Raw genomic sequence first — 15,720 nt, 5'->3', positions numbered from 1 at the left:
CTCCTTTCTACTTCCTGTCAGCAAAGGGGGCTAAGAATAGTTGCCATGTTCCTGAACATCAGCAGGATCCATGAGCTCATGTTTAGAAAGCAGAAAGATAGTTCCTTGTCAAAACACCCAGCTGCTGCTGGGACAGGTTTCATGGGCATTGTGGATGCATAGTAAGAGAAAGCTTCAGAAGACACCAAGGGCTCTGGCCATGAGTGGCAGGGGGTGCCTCTGGTTGTCTTGGGTGACTCCGAGATGACTGCCAGATGCCGTGGGTGCAGGACGTCAGATGGGGCCCAGAGGCAGTGAAACAGTGAAGTGAGGGAGGGGCTAGGCCCCACCACGGCTTTTCTGGAGTGCTGTTCTTTAGCACAGCCCTGTTTGAAGCCAGGAAAGGCGCCGTGAGCATATCACTAGGAAAGGGCTGTTGCAAAGAGCAGGAGGTCGCACTGGTGGGGAATGGATTCCCAAACCCCAGTCCTTGTGAATTTCCAGCACACTCAGCCATGCCCTGGTCGATGGAACAGGAGCCAGAACCCACGTGGGACAGCGAGGGATTCCAGAGCTCAGCCCCAACCAGGCACGCTCACCACCAAAGAAAACTCTACAGTTGACTGAGCAAGTGCTCCAGAGAGAAGAATCTAGACCCTGGGTCAGAGAGAGGGAGAGAAGGAGGATAAGGTTTAGAACCAGTTTTAAAACAAGATTAATCTGTCACATGGGGGCTCCTGTAGAGATGCCCCTTCATTCTGGAAATCCTCAGCTTTCTTTAATAAAAGGCTTTCTAAGCCATTCCTTCTAAGCATTCGTGCCTGGGGCAGTGTCCTGCTGATAGTGACTGCTTGATACATACGTATTTGCTGAAGTGAATCTACCGGAATTCTGTGTGATCCCCAGGAGGAGAGAATGTCAGAGGTGGAAACAGTGAGAAAGGAGTGTTGAGGGCTGATCCAGTCCACCCTGCAGCTTCCAGATGAAAGGCAAAGGACAGGGAGGGGAAGGGTCTTGTCCAGGGTGGAAGACCCAATTGGAGGGGGCAGCAGGACGGACCCAGGCCCTGATCCATGTGTGATTTTGCATTACCAGAACAAAAGCTGCAGCAAGGACTTTCTCCACTGCCTACCACCCTTCGAAGGGCTCTGCCTCTATCTGCCACCGGGGACAGGAACGCGTAGGTCCCTGGCGAGAGTGACAGAGGCAGCAGTGAGTGTGGCTCCTGCTGGGCGTCTTTGATGCCAGGGTCTCCTGCCTGATCTGGCCTCAGTTCCACATCCTTTGTGAGCTTGCCCTGCCTAAATTTTAAAATTCCATGGAACCCTTCCAATTCACCCCATGGATGGGAGCTGAAGTTCTCAAAACACATCTGACTGTCTGGCCGCTGCGTGAGAGGTTCCATTGTGACTGATCAGGCCACCCTCTCTCCTGGGGAACAGTAGGCCTCTTGGGTCTGGCCCTGCCCATCTCCCAGAAACAGAAATGCCATGGGCGGGGGTGGAGGTGGCGTGGCAGGAAGAGATGCTTTGGAGAAGGGGGTGAGGGTTTTAAGCTTTTGGGTTATGTTACGTAAGACTCATCCTTACCTATGTTACCTTTAGTTAAGCCAGTGATCTCCCTCATAATCTGGGGGTGAGTGGGTAATTCTGGGGATGGGAATTCTGGATCAGGGTTTGCAGAGTGAGAACAGCGGCTCCCGATGACCACTGCCAGCATCAGGGTATAGCTGTGAGCTCTTAGAGGGCAAGAACGGGGTTTTTAAACACATGCCTCTCATAGTCCCTGGCCCACAGTCAGTACTTCACACTGCTGTTAAACTGAATGGGAAGCAGGAGATACTCAACGTAGTAATATCCAGTACTCGTTAAGGAATGACCACGTGCCAGGCACTATGTGGAACATAGCCCCATGAGGCTCCTTAATGTGTCCAAGGTCAAGCAGCCAAATTTGTGGCAAAGGTAGGGTTCAACCCCTGGCCTGTGGCTCTAGCACAGGCACACGCAGCCTGTCATCAGTGCTGCCACTTATGGGACCGTGCAGGCCTAGGGGACCAGGGCAGGAAGGTACAGAGGACGGTAGGAGCCCCTGGAGCAGCAGACAGTGCTAGAATCTCCATCCAGGCAAATGGGAGGTAGATGGCCATGGTCAGGAGTGGACCAGGCAGCCTCTCACCTGGGAAATAGGCAGAGGGTCAGTGCACAAGTTCCCCTCCCGGAGCATTTCACCAAAGGCACCACGATGGTTCATCCCCCGTTCCCCTCCCAGGCTGCTCGGATCCTATTCTGATCTGCACTATGGCTTCCTCGAGGATGCCCTGGTGGACCTCACGGGAGGCGTGATCACCAACATCCATCTGCACTCCTCCCCTGTGGACCTGGTGAAGGCAGTGAAGACAGCAATCAAGGCAGGCTCCCTGATTACCTGTGCCACTCCAAGTGAGGTAAGTCAACGGGGAGCCCTTTTGCACCAGTTCAAGCCTTTCCTCAGCCAGGAATGCTCAGCCAGGGGCGCATTCAGCTAAGAAGGGTATGGTAAGCTGCCACCACTAACGAACACTGACAGTGTGCATTACCTGGGTCACCTCATTGAACCCTGCAGTAGCCTGCCTCTAAGACAGAAATTGCAGAATTCACTTCACAGAAGAGAAAGCAGGCTCAGAGAGCCTACCTAAGGTGCTCACCATCACACAGCTCATAAGTGGCTGGAAAAGGCTTCCAGTGCTGCTGCCCCAGAGCCTGGACCTACTAGTACAGCTCCCAGGCAACCAGTGGGTTTTACCATGCACTGGAGAAGGCGGCCGCAGCTCCTGCTACTGTGGACCACTCCTTTGTATTTTGCCTTAAGTTTACACAGAGTCCCCTGGGGCCCTCTGATGTTCACTGGCTCTAATGGCAGTACCCAAAGGCAGCATGATTCATTTTGAAAAGCTTGAGTGACCCTCCAAATTATTTGAGTCTGTTCTGAGACATCTGGTTTCTATCTGCGGGGATGCTTCCTTCATCTTGAAACATACGGGCTTTGAGTCACACATCGCTAATCCAAAATGCCACCAGAAGCCCAAGATGCACTTTAAACCCCAGTTACTCCCAATGTGGGTGTCAAGTGATTCCTGCCTCCTGCAAATGTCCCAGCAGACATATTTGTGCCGTGTCTCACTGATGACATGTGGTTGGTGGAGAGAGTAACCCAGGCCCTCAGGACTCCATGGGGTTCCTTCCATCACTCATGGGGGTGGTTCCCTGAGGCATGAAATCCCTGGGGCCTCAGATACCCAATGGCCTTCCAACTCTGCCACTCTAGAAAAGAGTTCCAGGCCATCTATCAGTCCCAAGTGAGTCAGTGGGACCCAGATGGCTCAGCGGCTGTTTGGACTGTGTTTTTCTATTTCTTTGAAGAACCTGTAGATGTCTAATGCTTGGTCTGCTTTTCTGCTTTGAAGTCAACAGATACAGCACAGGCGATGGAGAATGGGCTGGTGAGTCTGCACGCCTACACCGTGACTGGGGCCGAGCAGGTAAGGCTGGCTGCTGGCCTGTCCAGCTCTCCCCTGGCCTCTGCCTCAGCATTCCTGTTCCTTTCAATAGGGGCCAGAATCACATGAAAGGCCAACAAAGATGAAATGAGGATTTATCACCCTTGCCCCCATCATGACATGCACCATGGACAGCCTCAGCTCCTTCTGTTCATCCAGAAGTTCTGACTCCCACTGTCTTCCTTTCCGGGAATCCACCAGAGACCTTGCTGTCCTGTTGCTGATCTCAGACAGCTCTGAATGTCTATCTAAACTGGGAGATTAGCCCCAAAGGAGGTAGAATGAACTACCCAGTTGACTCCGGGGGGGAAGTTTTGCCCTGAAAGGGGTTTTATTTGTTACATGCAAGCTAAATTGCTATAACAAAGATACTCCAAAATATAGGGTCTTAAGACAAAGTACATTTCTCTCTCAGGTAAGCAGGTGATGCCAGGACTAGTAGGTGGCTCTGGCATCTCCACATGGGGCTTCCACCCATGAGCCCAAGACAGCTGCTCTAATCCCTTATCTCCCAGCCAGAGGAGAGAAAGAGGCCAAGGGACACTCATATATCCATACAGAAGGCATGAATTGGAAGAGGCATGCATCATTTCTCTCACATCCCATTAGTCTAAGCTTAATTATGTGACCACACCAAGGCCAAGGGAGGCTGGGACATACACTGTAGGCCCAGATAAAACTTTATTCTCATGGAAGAGGGGGAGGTTGGCGCTGGAGGACAATCGTGCTCCTCAATGGAAAAATTGACTCTGGCTGGACAAAAATGTATGTAATCACTGTGTGCAGTATAATTTGGCCTGGAAAACACTACTGAAGTCCAACTTTCTCCGTTCATAAAGAAAGAAGCTGGGGCCTGATAGGAAAGATGTCTTTCACGAGGTTAGACAGATGGCACCTGGGAGATAGCTGGCCTGGACACGCTGTCTCTTTAGTGTCTGTCTACACTTGTCACCACACTTGCGGTGACAGCACTTCCTGGCCATGGGATGGTTTCCTGCAAGTGTTCCTCGGTCTCTGTATTTTCCACAACACTTGAGGTCTAATAATGTCTTCTAAGCCCTAAGAGACCGAGTTCCAAACTCTAGGGCACATCATTTCTCCCAGGACTTTATGGACCGAGGACTGCAGAGCATCAGGCTCTATGTGTGGCTTTCTCATACTTGCCTGGCCTCTCCTCCTTTCCCACATGTCCTTCCTCTCTCTATCCGTCTGTCTCTCTTGTCCATGGACCTGAGGCCAGTTGTTCCATTGTTTCACATTTTGATCATTGTCCCAATCACAAAACCAAGACAATATCTCCTGTCTCTAATGAATGATTTTTGTACAACAGGTAATTGTCCAAAATTGACCTTGGCACTTCCAGATTCATGGAAAGAGAGCTATTATCAATTAGTAATATCTATTTGGGGCATGAGATGAGGAAGTCAGGTACCTTTGCAATGTATTTGCCATTCTTGGACAAGATCCTTTTTATACATTGAGATAGCCTTTTTTTCTGCTCTGAACACAGGGGAGAAGGGACTCGTGTACCCAGAGGTCCAGATGACCTTGGAGCATGAGTCCCCGCAGAGGCTGGCTGTGGAGACGGCAGTGACTGCTGGGTTGCAGAGCAGCTATGTGAACATCTAGGGTGACAGAGGGGAACTCAGGAGTCCAAGTGCTGGCTCAGCTGCAGTTTGGGCTCCTGATCATGACACCCACAGCTCGAACATTTGTGCCCCCATAGTGTACACTTGGAATTGTTTTAATAATATACTGAGTGGTCTAAACAGAACACCTCCCCTGGGAAGACAGGTGATCAAGACCGCATGTCCTGTGTAATCCGTCCCTGCTCCACCATTCCATGCTGCTGACACTTCACAGAACGTGTTCTAAGAAGCACTAGCCTCTGAAAATGGGTTTCCAAATACATTTGGAAAATGCCACTCACTATATCCCCTCCTTGGCGATTCAGAGTGTACATTTGCATTTTAAAGACTCCAAGAGGCCTGTATGAGCAGTGCAAGCCCTGCTGGTTTTTATTGTACCATTAGCCACAAAACCATTTTTGCTAGGAATAACTATTAATGGCCAATGGAACTGGCATTCAGGATAATTCATTTGAGGAAGTACTATTGCAGGGTAGATAACTTGGGTTACCTCCTGCCCAGTAGCACCTTTCCTGAGTGCTGAGCAGGGTCAGAGGCAGAGTCAGCGGCCAGGGAGTGAAGAAGCACGTGGCCGGCCCATTCTTAGGTGTAGCCATGGCCTTGGCCTCGAGTGTGACCCCTGCACCCCCAGACCAAGGCCCATGCCAGCACGAATGGGTCACTGCCATAAAGGAGGGACACAACCAAGAACTTGAGTTGGTTAAAGACTCCTCCTCCAGAGAGAGAAGGTTATAACTCTGAACCACAAGTGCTAAGATTAAAGCAGCCCATAAATGTGGCATACTTTTTAATCTGCTCATCCTCCCTCTAGGCAGGACACAGACAGGAAGATAAATGAAATTGGCATTTTTTATTATGCACTTAGCTCAGTCGGCGATTCCCTTGGGCAAAGGGGTGAGTGTTTATCTGCATGCCTCACTTAGCTCTGCTTCCAGCCCCTTTGAATCGCAGGTTGATTTTCTCCCCCATGCCCACCGGAGCCCCTGAATATCCATGAGACACTGAGCATGGCTCATTAAGCTATTTGGGGCACCAGGTGACCATTTCTTGTGTCCTTGCTCCATGGGCTCTGTCAGGTGCTGGGAGTTAACAGTAAACTGTGTGCAAGGCTTGGGGTGCCTCAGGGTAGGGCAGATGGGGTGGGAAAGCTGGGTTTGTGCTTCTTGGAGGCATTGAAAGTGAGAGCCCCTTCTGCTGAGGTACTGGCCAGGGAGCGGCGCAGACAAGGGAAGCAACAGAAAACAGCCTTTTCCAAGCCAGGCTCCTGGGCCCGTGTGTGACGGTACGGCTCCTGCACAGCAATGCCCCACTGGTGAGCATGGGCATTGACCAGGTGGCTCAAGGGTCACAGTCGAGGCCAAGGGCACAGCTACATCCAAGAATGGACCTTTACTCTTGCCCAATTCCAAAACTAGGAGCCGGGACTTTGGAAACTGACCATGGCTAGATTGGAATTCTGCCTCTGCCGCTGTCTTAGCGATCTTGAGAAAGGTGCTTAGCTTCTCCCGTGCTGTTTCCTTAGCGCATGTTAGCCGGCACCTAGCTCTGAGCCCTGCCTCCACCTGCGGCTTCTCTTCCACACAGTGATAGTCTGTTCTATCCAGAGTGTTGTCCTTCTTCTCTGACCAAGAATCAGGGAGCAAGTTCGCCCCTTTCCTCACCCCTCTGGGCTTCTGTCTCCTCAGACAACATTAGCACAGATCGGTATCACAGCTACAGCTCAATCATATTTTAATTCCTCTCGCCACGCTGAGGGCTGCCGGCTCCCGGGGATGCAGGTTCAAGGGTTGGCTGCTGTGTTGTCATTTTCTCACAGTTCTGCCCTCTGGCTTAAGTGGTGTGAGGGAGCAAAGGGGTAGACCTCCTTATCTGAAGTGCGGTGAGGATGAGTAACCCCAGACAGGGGGCAAGGAGAGAAGAAAGGAAGGAGGAAAGGAGGGAGAGAGAGATGAGGGAAGGCAGGGGGTAAAGAAGGAAGGGAGGGACGGAGGGAGGAGAAAATCGAGGGAGGGAGGAAACAAGATAAGAAGGAAGGGGAAGAGAGAGGAAGGAAGAGACAGACAGGAAGAGAGGAAGGGAGGAAGGGAGGAAGGGAGGGAGAGAGAAAAGGAAGGAAGGAAGGAAGGAAGGAAGGAAGGAAGGAAGGAAGAGAGGGAGGGAGGGAAGGAGAGAGGGAGGGAAGAAAGGAGGGAAAAATAGGAGCAGGGAAGGGTAAAAGGATAGGAGCAGGGGAGGGAGAAAGGAAAGAAACAGAAGGAGAGAAGAAAGAAAGGGAGGGAGGGAGGGAGGAAAAGGAAGGAAAGAAGGGAAGATGAGAGGGAGTAAGGGAAAGAAGGAGGGTAGTAAGGGAGTGAAGGAAGAAGGGAGGGAGAAAAGGAAAGAAGGAAGGAAAGGAGGGAAGAAGGAAAGGGGAGCGAGGGAGCAGAGGGAGGAAAGGAAAGGGAGGGAGGAAAGGAAAGGGAGGGAGGAAAGGAAAGGGAGGGAGGAAAGGAGGGAGAGAGGGAGGAAGGAAGGAAGGAAGGGAGGGAGGGAGGAAGGGAGGGAGGGAGGAAGGAAGGGAGGGAAGGAGGGAAAGTTCAGGCCATTGTTGGCCATCTTCTCTCAGACTGAGGTATCTCAGCAGGATGAGGAGGGCTAGCCCCGGCTATCTTGGTTCACAAGCCATCTCAGTCTTGCTCAAATCTGCCTCCTCTACCCTCCTCACTCACGACAGTGCTGTTGAGACTGCTCCATAGCTCCCACTGGGCTGCTGGCAGAGAATGAGGCTGTGTCTGTGGAACAGAGATGCCATCCATGACAGGGCTTGGAGGAGGCTGGGGACCCATAAAGTTGTCCTCTGCAGCCCGAAGCAACATCCCCTGCTGTTTATCTGCTATTAAATCTCAACTCACTCAGGTTCTGGGATGCAGTCTTAAGGAATGATAAAGTTGCATCTGCCCTTGTGAGGGGCTGAGCGGAATGAGGGGCCATTTCCTCGTCTATCTCCTTCCAATGCTGTGCAGGCAGTAGAGAGACATTGATTTTTTTTCCTTTCAATTTTTTCTGGTTGCAGCCAAATGAGGTCAGAAGTTAAATTGGTCCTTGGAGGTAAAAAGCAGCTGCATTCATCCCCCTTTCTGCTGACTTTTGCTGTAGAGCACTGACAGTTTCCTTTTCTGTTTTCTTTACAGATTCAATACAGAAGGGGCTGGGAAGAAATTATCTCCCTGTGGAACCCCTGGGGCTGGGGCGAGACTGAATGGAGAGGGCGCTGGAGTGATGGGTATGGCTTCAGGAAACCTCTCTCCATCCTTCACAGAGCGTTTGGTGTTGGTAGAGCCTCCTGCCCATGAGAGCAGGGGTTGTCTCGTCGCTATGCATCTCACCGCAGGCCTGTCCAGCTCACACCTACACGTGGTTATCGGGGTCCATCTCACGCTCCTGTGATGCCATCTGCCAAGCAACTATGAGGCACCTACTGTGTACACCCTGTACTAAGTGCACTGTGTTAAGCGGGTGCTGTGAGGTATATATGGATGACAAGACCCAGTGCCCACCCTCCAGAAGGTTACAGTCTACAGCAGGGAATGCACATGCCCAGAATTAGTAAAAGAGGCGGGAGGTAGGGCAGGCAGGAGCCAAGCCCCGACTTGGCAAGACATTGATGGAGAGAAGGAACTGCCTCCCTTGGAGGGACCCATGGAATTCTGATCCTGAGCATGTCACATTATCAGGGTGGAAAAGGCGTCCTAACTGGGGGCAGTTGGGGAAAGTGATGCAAAGATCTGCATGATGTTTTTGTCCAATCTACTCAGCTCTCCAGTCTTGCCCTGCTGCTCTGGATGCCTATGAGTACTCGGTGCCTGGGATGTAAATGATAAAGCTGCGCCTCTCCACATTTAAATCAGGAGGCACAGGAGCTAAGACATCCCATGGGGGGCCCAGCTGTGTGGTCAGTGCTTTCCCCAGGGAACTGGGCTGGCATTTCCCAGCTGCCAGAGGAGTGGACCCCTAGGCCGCCAGCCCCTTGCTGACTGTGAAGGAGACAGTGGTCCTGAGAGGACAGAGGGGCCGCAACAGGTTACTTGCTCCTCTGGGCAGCCAGCAAGGCTCAGCCCGGTCGCACTCCTCCAGGGGTCTGTGTCCATCCGTGAAAAGTGTGGTGACACAGCAGCTGCTGCATCGTCGCCAGTGGGGCTGGGGGTGGGGAACTTGATCTGAAAGGAAGTGCAATCCGTTCAGACAAACAGGAATGGGCCCAGCACACAGTGAAATCAATACAGTGAGGACGGTGCGTCCTGGAGGCGAATGCAGAGCCAGCCAGTTCTAGACCTGATGCCCCAGGGTAAGCTGTGGCAGGACCGCTCCAATCTCCCATGACCTTGGCACCCTTGGGCACTCAACCAGTGTGGGATGAAAGTATGATTGGGATGGAGGGCGAGGTAAGCAGAGATGGAAGGTGGGAGGAAACAGCACAATGAATTCCTAGAATAAACCTAACTGTGACCTCAGACGCCCCTGGGAGAATCGGGCAGTCAAACCTCCCCAGTTTCTCCTCTCTCGCCTCTATTCTTTCTTCCTTCCCAGGTGTATCCTTTGTGCTTTCCAATATAAATCCTAATAACCTCTGTCCTTTTCCAGTTCTCCTTCCCAGTCATTACTCCAAGTTGCCAAATATGGCCCAGAGTGTGACAGGATCAGCCAGCACCCCTGATTTGAGGCTGCCTGTTGGGATAGAAGTAGAGGGAAGGCAAATGACAATGACAGATTCCCTAGGGTAGAAGAAGAGGCAATATATTCGCAATTGATATTTTGCCCATGTTTCCCATGCTAAATATCAAGTGACCAGTCAAGGCAACAGGGGACACCAGGGTTTGGGGAGAGAAGCATCCCATGAGCTGGCATGTTCAGGGAGAGCTTCATGGATGGGACCGAACTTGAGTTGGCCTTGTGGTGGAGGAAGTATGACTCACTTCAGAAGAGATCACTAGATAGGAGGGGGACGCATAGGCTATGGCACCCCTCTGGGAATATCGATAGTCTGTGCAGGGCCAACAAACTGGCCTGAGGCAGAGGAAGCTGAGAGAGAGAATGCTGGGAGCCGACACCAGACAGCCTGATGCCGGAAGTCTGGATTTATCCCCTACAGGCATGGGCATAAAGGAAGGCTTTTGACCATGGCCGTGATGTGTGCAGAGCAGGGACTGGGGGAGACGGATCTAGCAGCACCTGCTCTGTCGGATCACATATTGTATCCTCAGCTGACTGCTGAGGGTCACCACTTTGCACCAGAAACCAGGCTGGAAGGAAGTGACGGGGACTGCATAATCACTGTCTCCAAGCAGGTGGTTGATTTCTTCCCTACTTTTTAGGAATGGAGATGGATGGAGAGAACCAGATGGTCTAATCTCAGCCATAATTGAAATTTCAGTTGCACACACTTAAAGGCAAACTTGTATGAATCGATAGCGTATTGATTTACACTACAATTATTCTCCCTTACACACTGCAGAAAATGTAATTATCGCTTAATTATAAAATTGCCATTTTACAATACCACATCTGACTGCCTCAGCCTGCAGCCGGAAGCCTGAGTGGTGGCCCCTGCCTTGCTGTCCTAGCACAGAGGGGACCCAGGCTCCCCATGCAACCTCATCCGTGAGAAAGGTCTCATTGAGCTTTTGTGCCCCTGAAACCCATTGCCTACAAGCATGCCTCCCCTCTAAGGAATGGGCTGAAGAAGGGGCAGCTGCTGCCTTCTGCTTGTGAGGGTCTCTTCCTCGCCAGAGACCCAAGGACTGGCTTCTGGAACATATTGTTCCAACGAAGTGGGCAGCATTAATTAATTAAACAAACAAAAAATCACTGTGTGCTATTAGGCATGCAATTACTTTTGCACCCACCTAATACATGCCAAGGCATGGGCAAAACACCTGCGATGATAGGATGGCCAGCCAGGCTCAGCAATCTCATGGCTCTGGGAGTCTAGTGAGGCATAGCAACCAATACACAAAGTAACAGTAACACAGCAGACTATGGAAGCTCAAAAGACCTAGAACAGAGGGAAGTTGGGGGCCAAGCAGGGCTTCCCAGAGGCAATGCCCTTTAAGAGGAAAGATGAGTAAGGGCAGGTTACAGAACTAAAAGGAGGAAGAGGGCACCAGGTGCAGCGAGCATCAGGGTGAAAGTTGGGGGTGCAGGGGGTGTTTTAAGGAAATGAAGGCACTATTGCTGGAGAATAGAATTCAAGAGTGGAGGTAAGGTGAGGAAGCAAGAAACTGGTAACATCAGAGAGGGTGGCAGAGGCCGAGGTTCTCTTTAAGGAGTGTGAACTTTACCTTGAGAATAATATGGAACCACTGATAGGTTTTAAGCAGGGAAATAATATAATCAAGTTTACATTTTAGAAAGATCATTTCAATGGCAGTGTGAGGAATGGATGGGAAAGTGGGCAGAACTGAGTTCAGGGAGACCAGGTGGACATCCAGAGGGAAGGGCAGGGAGCCTGAACTGGGGTAACAGCAGGAGGGATGGAAATAAGTGCCTGGCTTTGAGAGGGGTTTAAGAGGTAGGATCAATTAATGAATGCTATTTGATGATTGTTTGGATGTGTGGGTGTGACAGAGGGACTCCTCATGTTCTCACTCAGGCAATAGGAGGTGGCAGAGGATGGGTATGGTCAGGGACAGGTTGATTTGGGGTCTCTATGGGACTCTGTTGGAGATGTGGGGTGAACTGCAACATAAATCCATCTAGACCTCAGGAAAGAAGACCAGGCTGGTGACAGATGTTTGGAAGTCGTCAACAGGTAGAGAATAACTGGGTCCTGTCCTAGGTGGAATGACACTTGCCATGTGCTCCCCAGGAACTAATGGTGACATGTACAGAGGGTCCCTGTTGACCCACACATGGTTGAGAAAAAATGCACTGGAAAATCTCACCCTGTGGTTTGTTTGTCCATGTTCAGGTCTCAGGAGTGGGAGGAAACCCGTGACCCGCGGAAAAGCCAGCTACATAAGAAACAGGAAGATGGAGAGTTTTGGTATTTACCCTTCTTATATAACGGTGTTTTAAATCTTTAACTATTGCCCAAGTCTTCAATCCCTACCCTTTTCCCTAAACATTTATGAAGATGGAAAATAGCTTTGCAGAGACCTGTTTAGAGGGAGCCTATTTTCTCTACCAAGACACAAAAACTTTGGATGAAAAATTATTGTAGGCTCCCTCTTGGTGGGAAAGTTATTTCAGTTATGAAATGCTGAACTTTCCAGGACATTTTAATAGTAAAAGAGAATATTGGCACCAAAGGCTTGAAATCTGTGGTTTCCTGGAAGCTAGGATGCATGGTTGTCATGCCCATCTCTTCTGTACCATCTTGCTGGGACCCTCGAGCTCCCCAGTTTCCTCTAGTGTGACCTCAAAAACAGCAGCAGGATGCAGACTCTGTAGCTCTGGGTGAGACATTGGCTTCATCACCCAGAAGTCACGCAGGACTAGATGTTTTGAGAACACATTCTTGGCCATATGCTCACATCTCAGAGCATGACCTGTATATTCCTCAGAGGGTTGTCTGTTTTACTGAGTGATGTATTTCAATGAAAATCAGCATGTGTGGAAAGGAGCATGGGTCTAAATAATTAAGAATCAGAGGGACAAATATAGATTAGAAGGAAATCTTTCCCAGTGTCTCTGGTTTAATCACAGTAGGAGATGGGATTTTAGGTGTGGAATCCAATTTTAGGCTGATAAAGACCTCAACAATAAATTTGGCAGAACACCCTAGGGTAAAAACAATTTTCCTAGCAGCTTAGAGAACCCAGAGCAGACAGAGAATGGCAGTCATCCCACTGACCATGAAAGGGCTCACCATTGGATCAATGCGTTAAGGAGATGGCAGTTAATGATAAAGCTTCTGCCTGGTGACAGGCAGACCCCAGAACGTGACTGTGTCCTTGCTCTCCCAGCCACTGGAGCAGAAGGACTGAAAACACAGAAGGGTGCTTGATGGTGAATGAGCCAGGTTCAGACATTGGTCTCTGGGCAGGACAGTGGCTATGCTGTAAAGTCATAGGAACCCCCACCCTGGGGACACAATCACTAGTCACTGAGTGATGTATATCTGTTTTTAACAGGATGTCATGTCAAGATTTCCAACAGAAATTCGTCTCCATGTTTATATGTAGCCAAATTCCAATTACCCTGGACCATGGAAACACACTCCACGAAGGATGGTCCCAAATAATGTTTAGGAAGCAAGTGATTCTAGGAAACACTACAGGTAATGATGACACGGGTGGTCACACTGCCCAACTGGAAGCTGGCTGCCCCAGCCCAGCCCTGCCATGGCTTCAGCTCTCTCTGGCCCTTGATTCTGGGCCATGAGCCTGAAGCTGAAAGGAGGGGAGTTTGTCAGCATGAAGAGACTGTGACTGCTCCTCCAAGTAAAATGATTGCTGGTAGGGGCCAAGCAGGAGAATCGCTGATGTGATTCTCCTACAGCCCTCCATGCTGTGCCACTGTCCTTCCACTAACCCCCTCCTGCTTCCTGGGAGGAGGGCAGGCTCACCACCTTCCAGTAAACATCCAGGACAAGGGGGAGGGCTGCAGAAGGAACACAGGAAAAGAGTTGGGGCCTAGGTTGGACCCTTGTCTTTGCCACATACTGGCCTTGTGATGTTGGAAACATAATTGGTCACCCTGTCCTCAGCCTCCCCAACACTCAGCAGTGGAATTAGTCATACCTGTCTGTCCTTGAGCCTAGAGAGCACCACCCAGACACAAGGGAGACTACCCCTGCCCTGTCTTGGCAGGTGTGTCCCTGCTGAAGTCCCACAGATAGGCGCCTCTGAGCCCGTCTTTGAGCTCCCCTGAGATGAATCTTGTTGATCATGGCCTTGGGAAAGTCACATTCCCTCCCTGTACCTCCCATTCCCTGTTCGTGGCATTGATGAGTGAAAGAGCTCCCTGTGAAGAGGAACCAGAGTGTGCTTATACATGCTTGATAGAAGAGACTGCGTAAACAATGCATTTGTGTGTGTGAGTGTGTTTGTTGTGTGTTTACACCCAGGGATGTGTATGCATCCTTTCCTCTGGGCACCTGCCTGTAGAGATGGTTTGTTTGAATGAGCCCATACCCCAGGGTGTCCCTCTTTTTGACCTCCAGGCTCTAGTGATCTACAGAACTGCTGCTCAGAGAACCTTGTCACCAGGAGGTCTTGGGCAGAACCTCAAGAGCTGCTGAGTCACTCTTGGGCAGCAAATTTACTGATTCCTCTTCCTGAGCTACGCCTCTCTGATTATAGGGCCAAGGCCCTCTCCCCTGGATACAGTGCTTATCAATGAACTAACAAAACCTGTACATCAGGGCCGTTTTCAGTAATACCTTACAATGGAAAAAGAAAAGGGAGCCAGTGATCGAGCACCTGCATTTTAATGCACCGTCATATCCAGTCCTCACGGCACGTCCATGCTATGATGGTCCTCTACGCCTCCCCACTCCCTTGCAGAGCTCCCCCATTGTCAGTCCAATCTTCTGATGTGTATCAATTCATCTCTATCTTGATTTATCTTCATTCTTCCATGTATTTGAATCTAATGGTTTTCACATTAGCTCGCTCTCTCTTGTTCTGGCTTTGATAAGCATGCTTGGTTAGAAGAGTACAGCAATTGCCATCTCTCTGCCTGTTTTCCTGTCTCTAGTTGTGCTTGGGTGATTCATGCCATTTCAAGGCTCTGATGGTTACCACCAATGCAAAAGTTCACATGTAGCTGGGAACTCTGGAATTTCACTTATCATTATAAAATAGACTTTGACTTTACAGTTTAAGAAACATTTTTCACACAGTGGGGACTATACAACCTTTCCTGTGTTTAAGAGGAGGAAGCCAAGGTTTAGAAAATAAACTTGTATCTCAAGTAGTAACTGTGGGGATTAGGACCCAGGCCTTAGGTCTCCAATCCAGAGTTTACAACACAACCCCACAGAGCTCTCTGCACTGGACATGGTCCTGCCCGGGATTCCCAGTAGTGAAGCTGAGCTCTAGTAACAGCTCTATCTGATGCAGGAGGACTTCGGAATGATGCTCAATTCAACTTTTCTGTGCAAGAGCCAATGGAAGGCACCAATGTTGTCATCTGCATCACAATTGCTATCACGCCACCAAATTTGAAGGCAGAAGATGAGAAACTTCCACTCAATTTCCAAGTGATTCCGGTAAGGCAGCCTGCTTCAGGGCTTTCCCTTTTAGAAATTCAGTGTAAACCTTGAGTTGGGGAGAACAGCTTTGGCCATGCTGGGAGATTTGACTATACCACAGCCTTGGAGACAAAGCCCAAAGAGGCTGTAGCATTCATCCAGTCCAAGGCTAAATGTGCAAGAAATCTGAGGCCAGAGAGATGACAATCGACCATAATTACAGTGGGACTCACCTCCTGCCTGTGTCGCTTGTCAGCGTTTTCTGGGACGCTGTAGAATCTAATGCTTGCTACTCAAAAAGTGGTCTTGGCCAAGACTAGCTGTTCTAACAAAGCAGATTCTGGGCTTATTCCAGACCTTCTACATCAGAATGTTTAAGGACA

At 50.2% G+C, this 15,720-nt stretch overlaps 1 protein-coding gene across 1 annotated transcript in view; it reads left to right on the top strand.

The window, feature by feature from the left end:
* Positions 1-15,720, top strand: part of LOC105479703 (calpain 13) — a 111,524-nt gene that overhangs the window by 40,994 nt on the left and 54,810 nt on the right. Inside the window, exons 6-11 of the mRNA XM_071076461.1 lie at positions 2,248-2,422; positions 3,422-3,496; positions 8,334-8,425; positions 12,110-12,184; positions 13,275-13,420; positions 15,207-15,355. Coding sequence (XP_070932562.1) covers positions 2,248-2,422; positions 3,422-3,496; positions 8,334-8,425; positions 12,110-12,184; positions 13,275-13,420; positions 15,207-15,355 — 712 coding nt within the window. The remainder of the gene's footprint in view (positions 1-2,247; positions 2,423-3,421; positions 3,497-8,333; positions 8,426-12,109; positions 12,185-13,274; positions 13,421-15,206; positions 15,356-15,720) is intronic.

The sequence above is a fragment of the Macaca nemestrina genome, chromosome 13, assembly GCF_043159975.1.
Source record: "Macaca nemestrina isolate mMacNem1 chromosome 13, mMacNem.hap1, whole genome shotgun sequence".
NCBI lineage: Eukaryota > Metazoa > Chordata > Mammalia > Primates > Cercopithecidae > Macaca > Macaca nemestrina.
The sequence above is the reverse complement of the archived record's forward strand: the minus strand, read 5'-3'. Positions and strand labels throughout refer to the sequence as shown.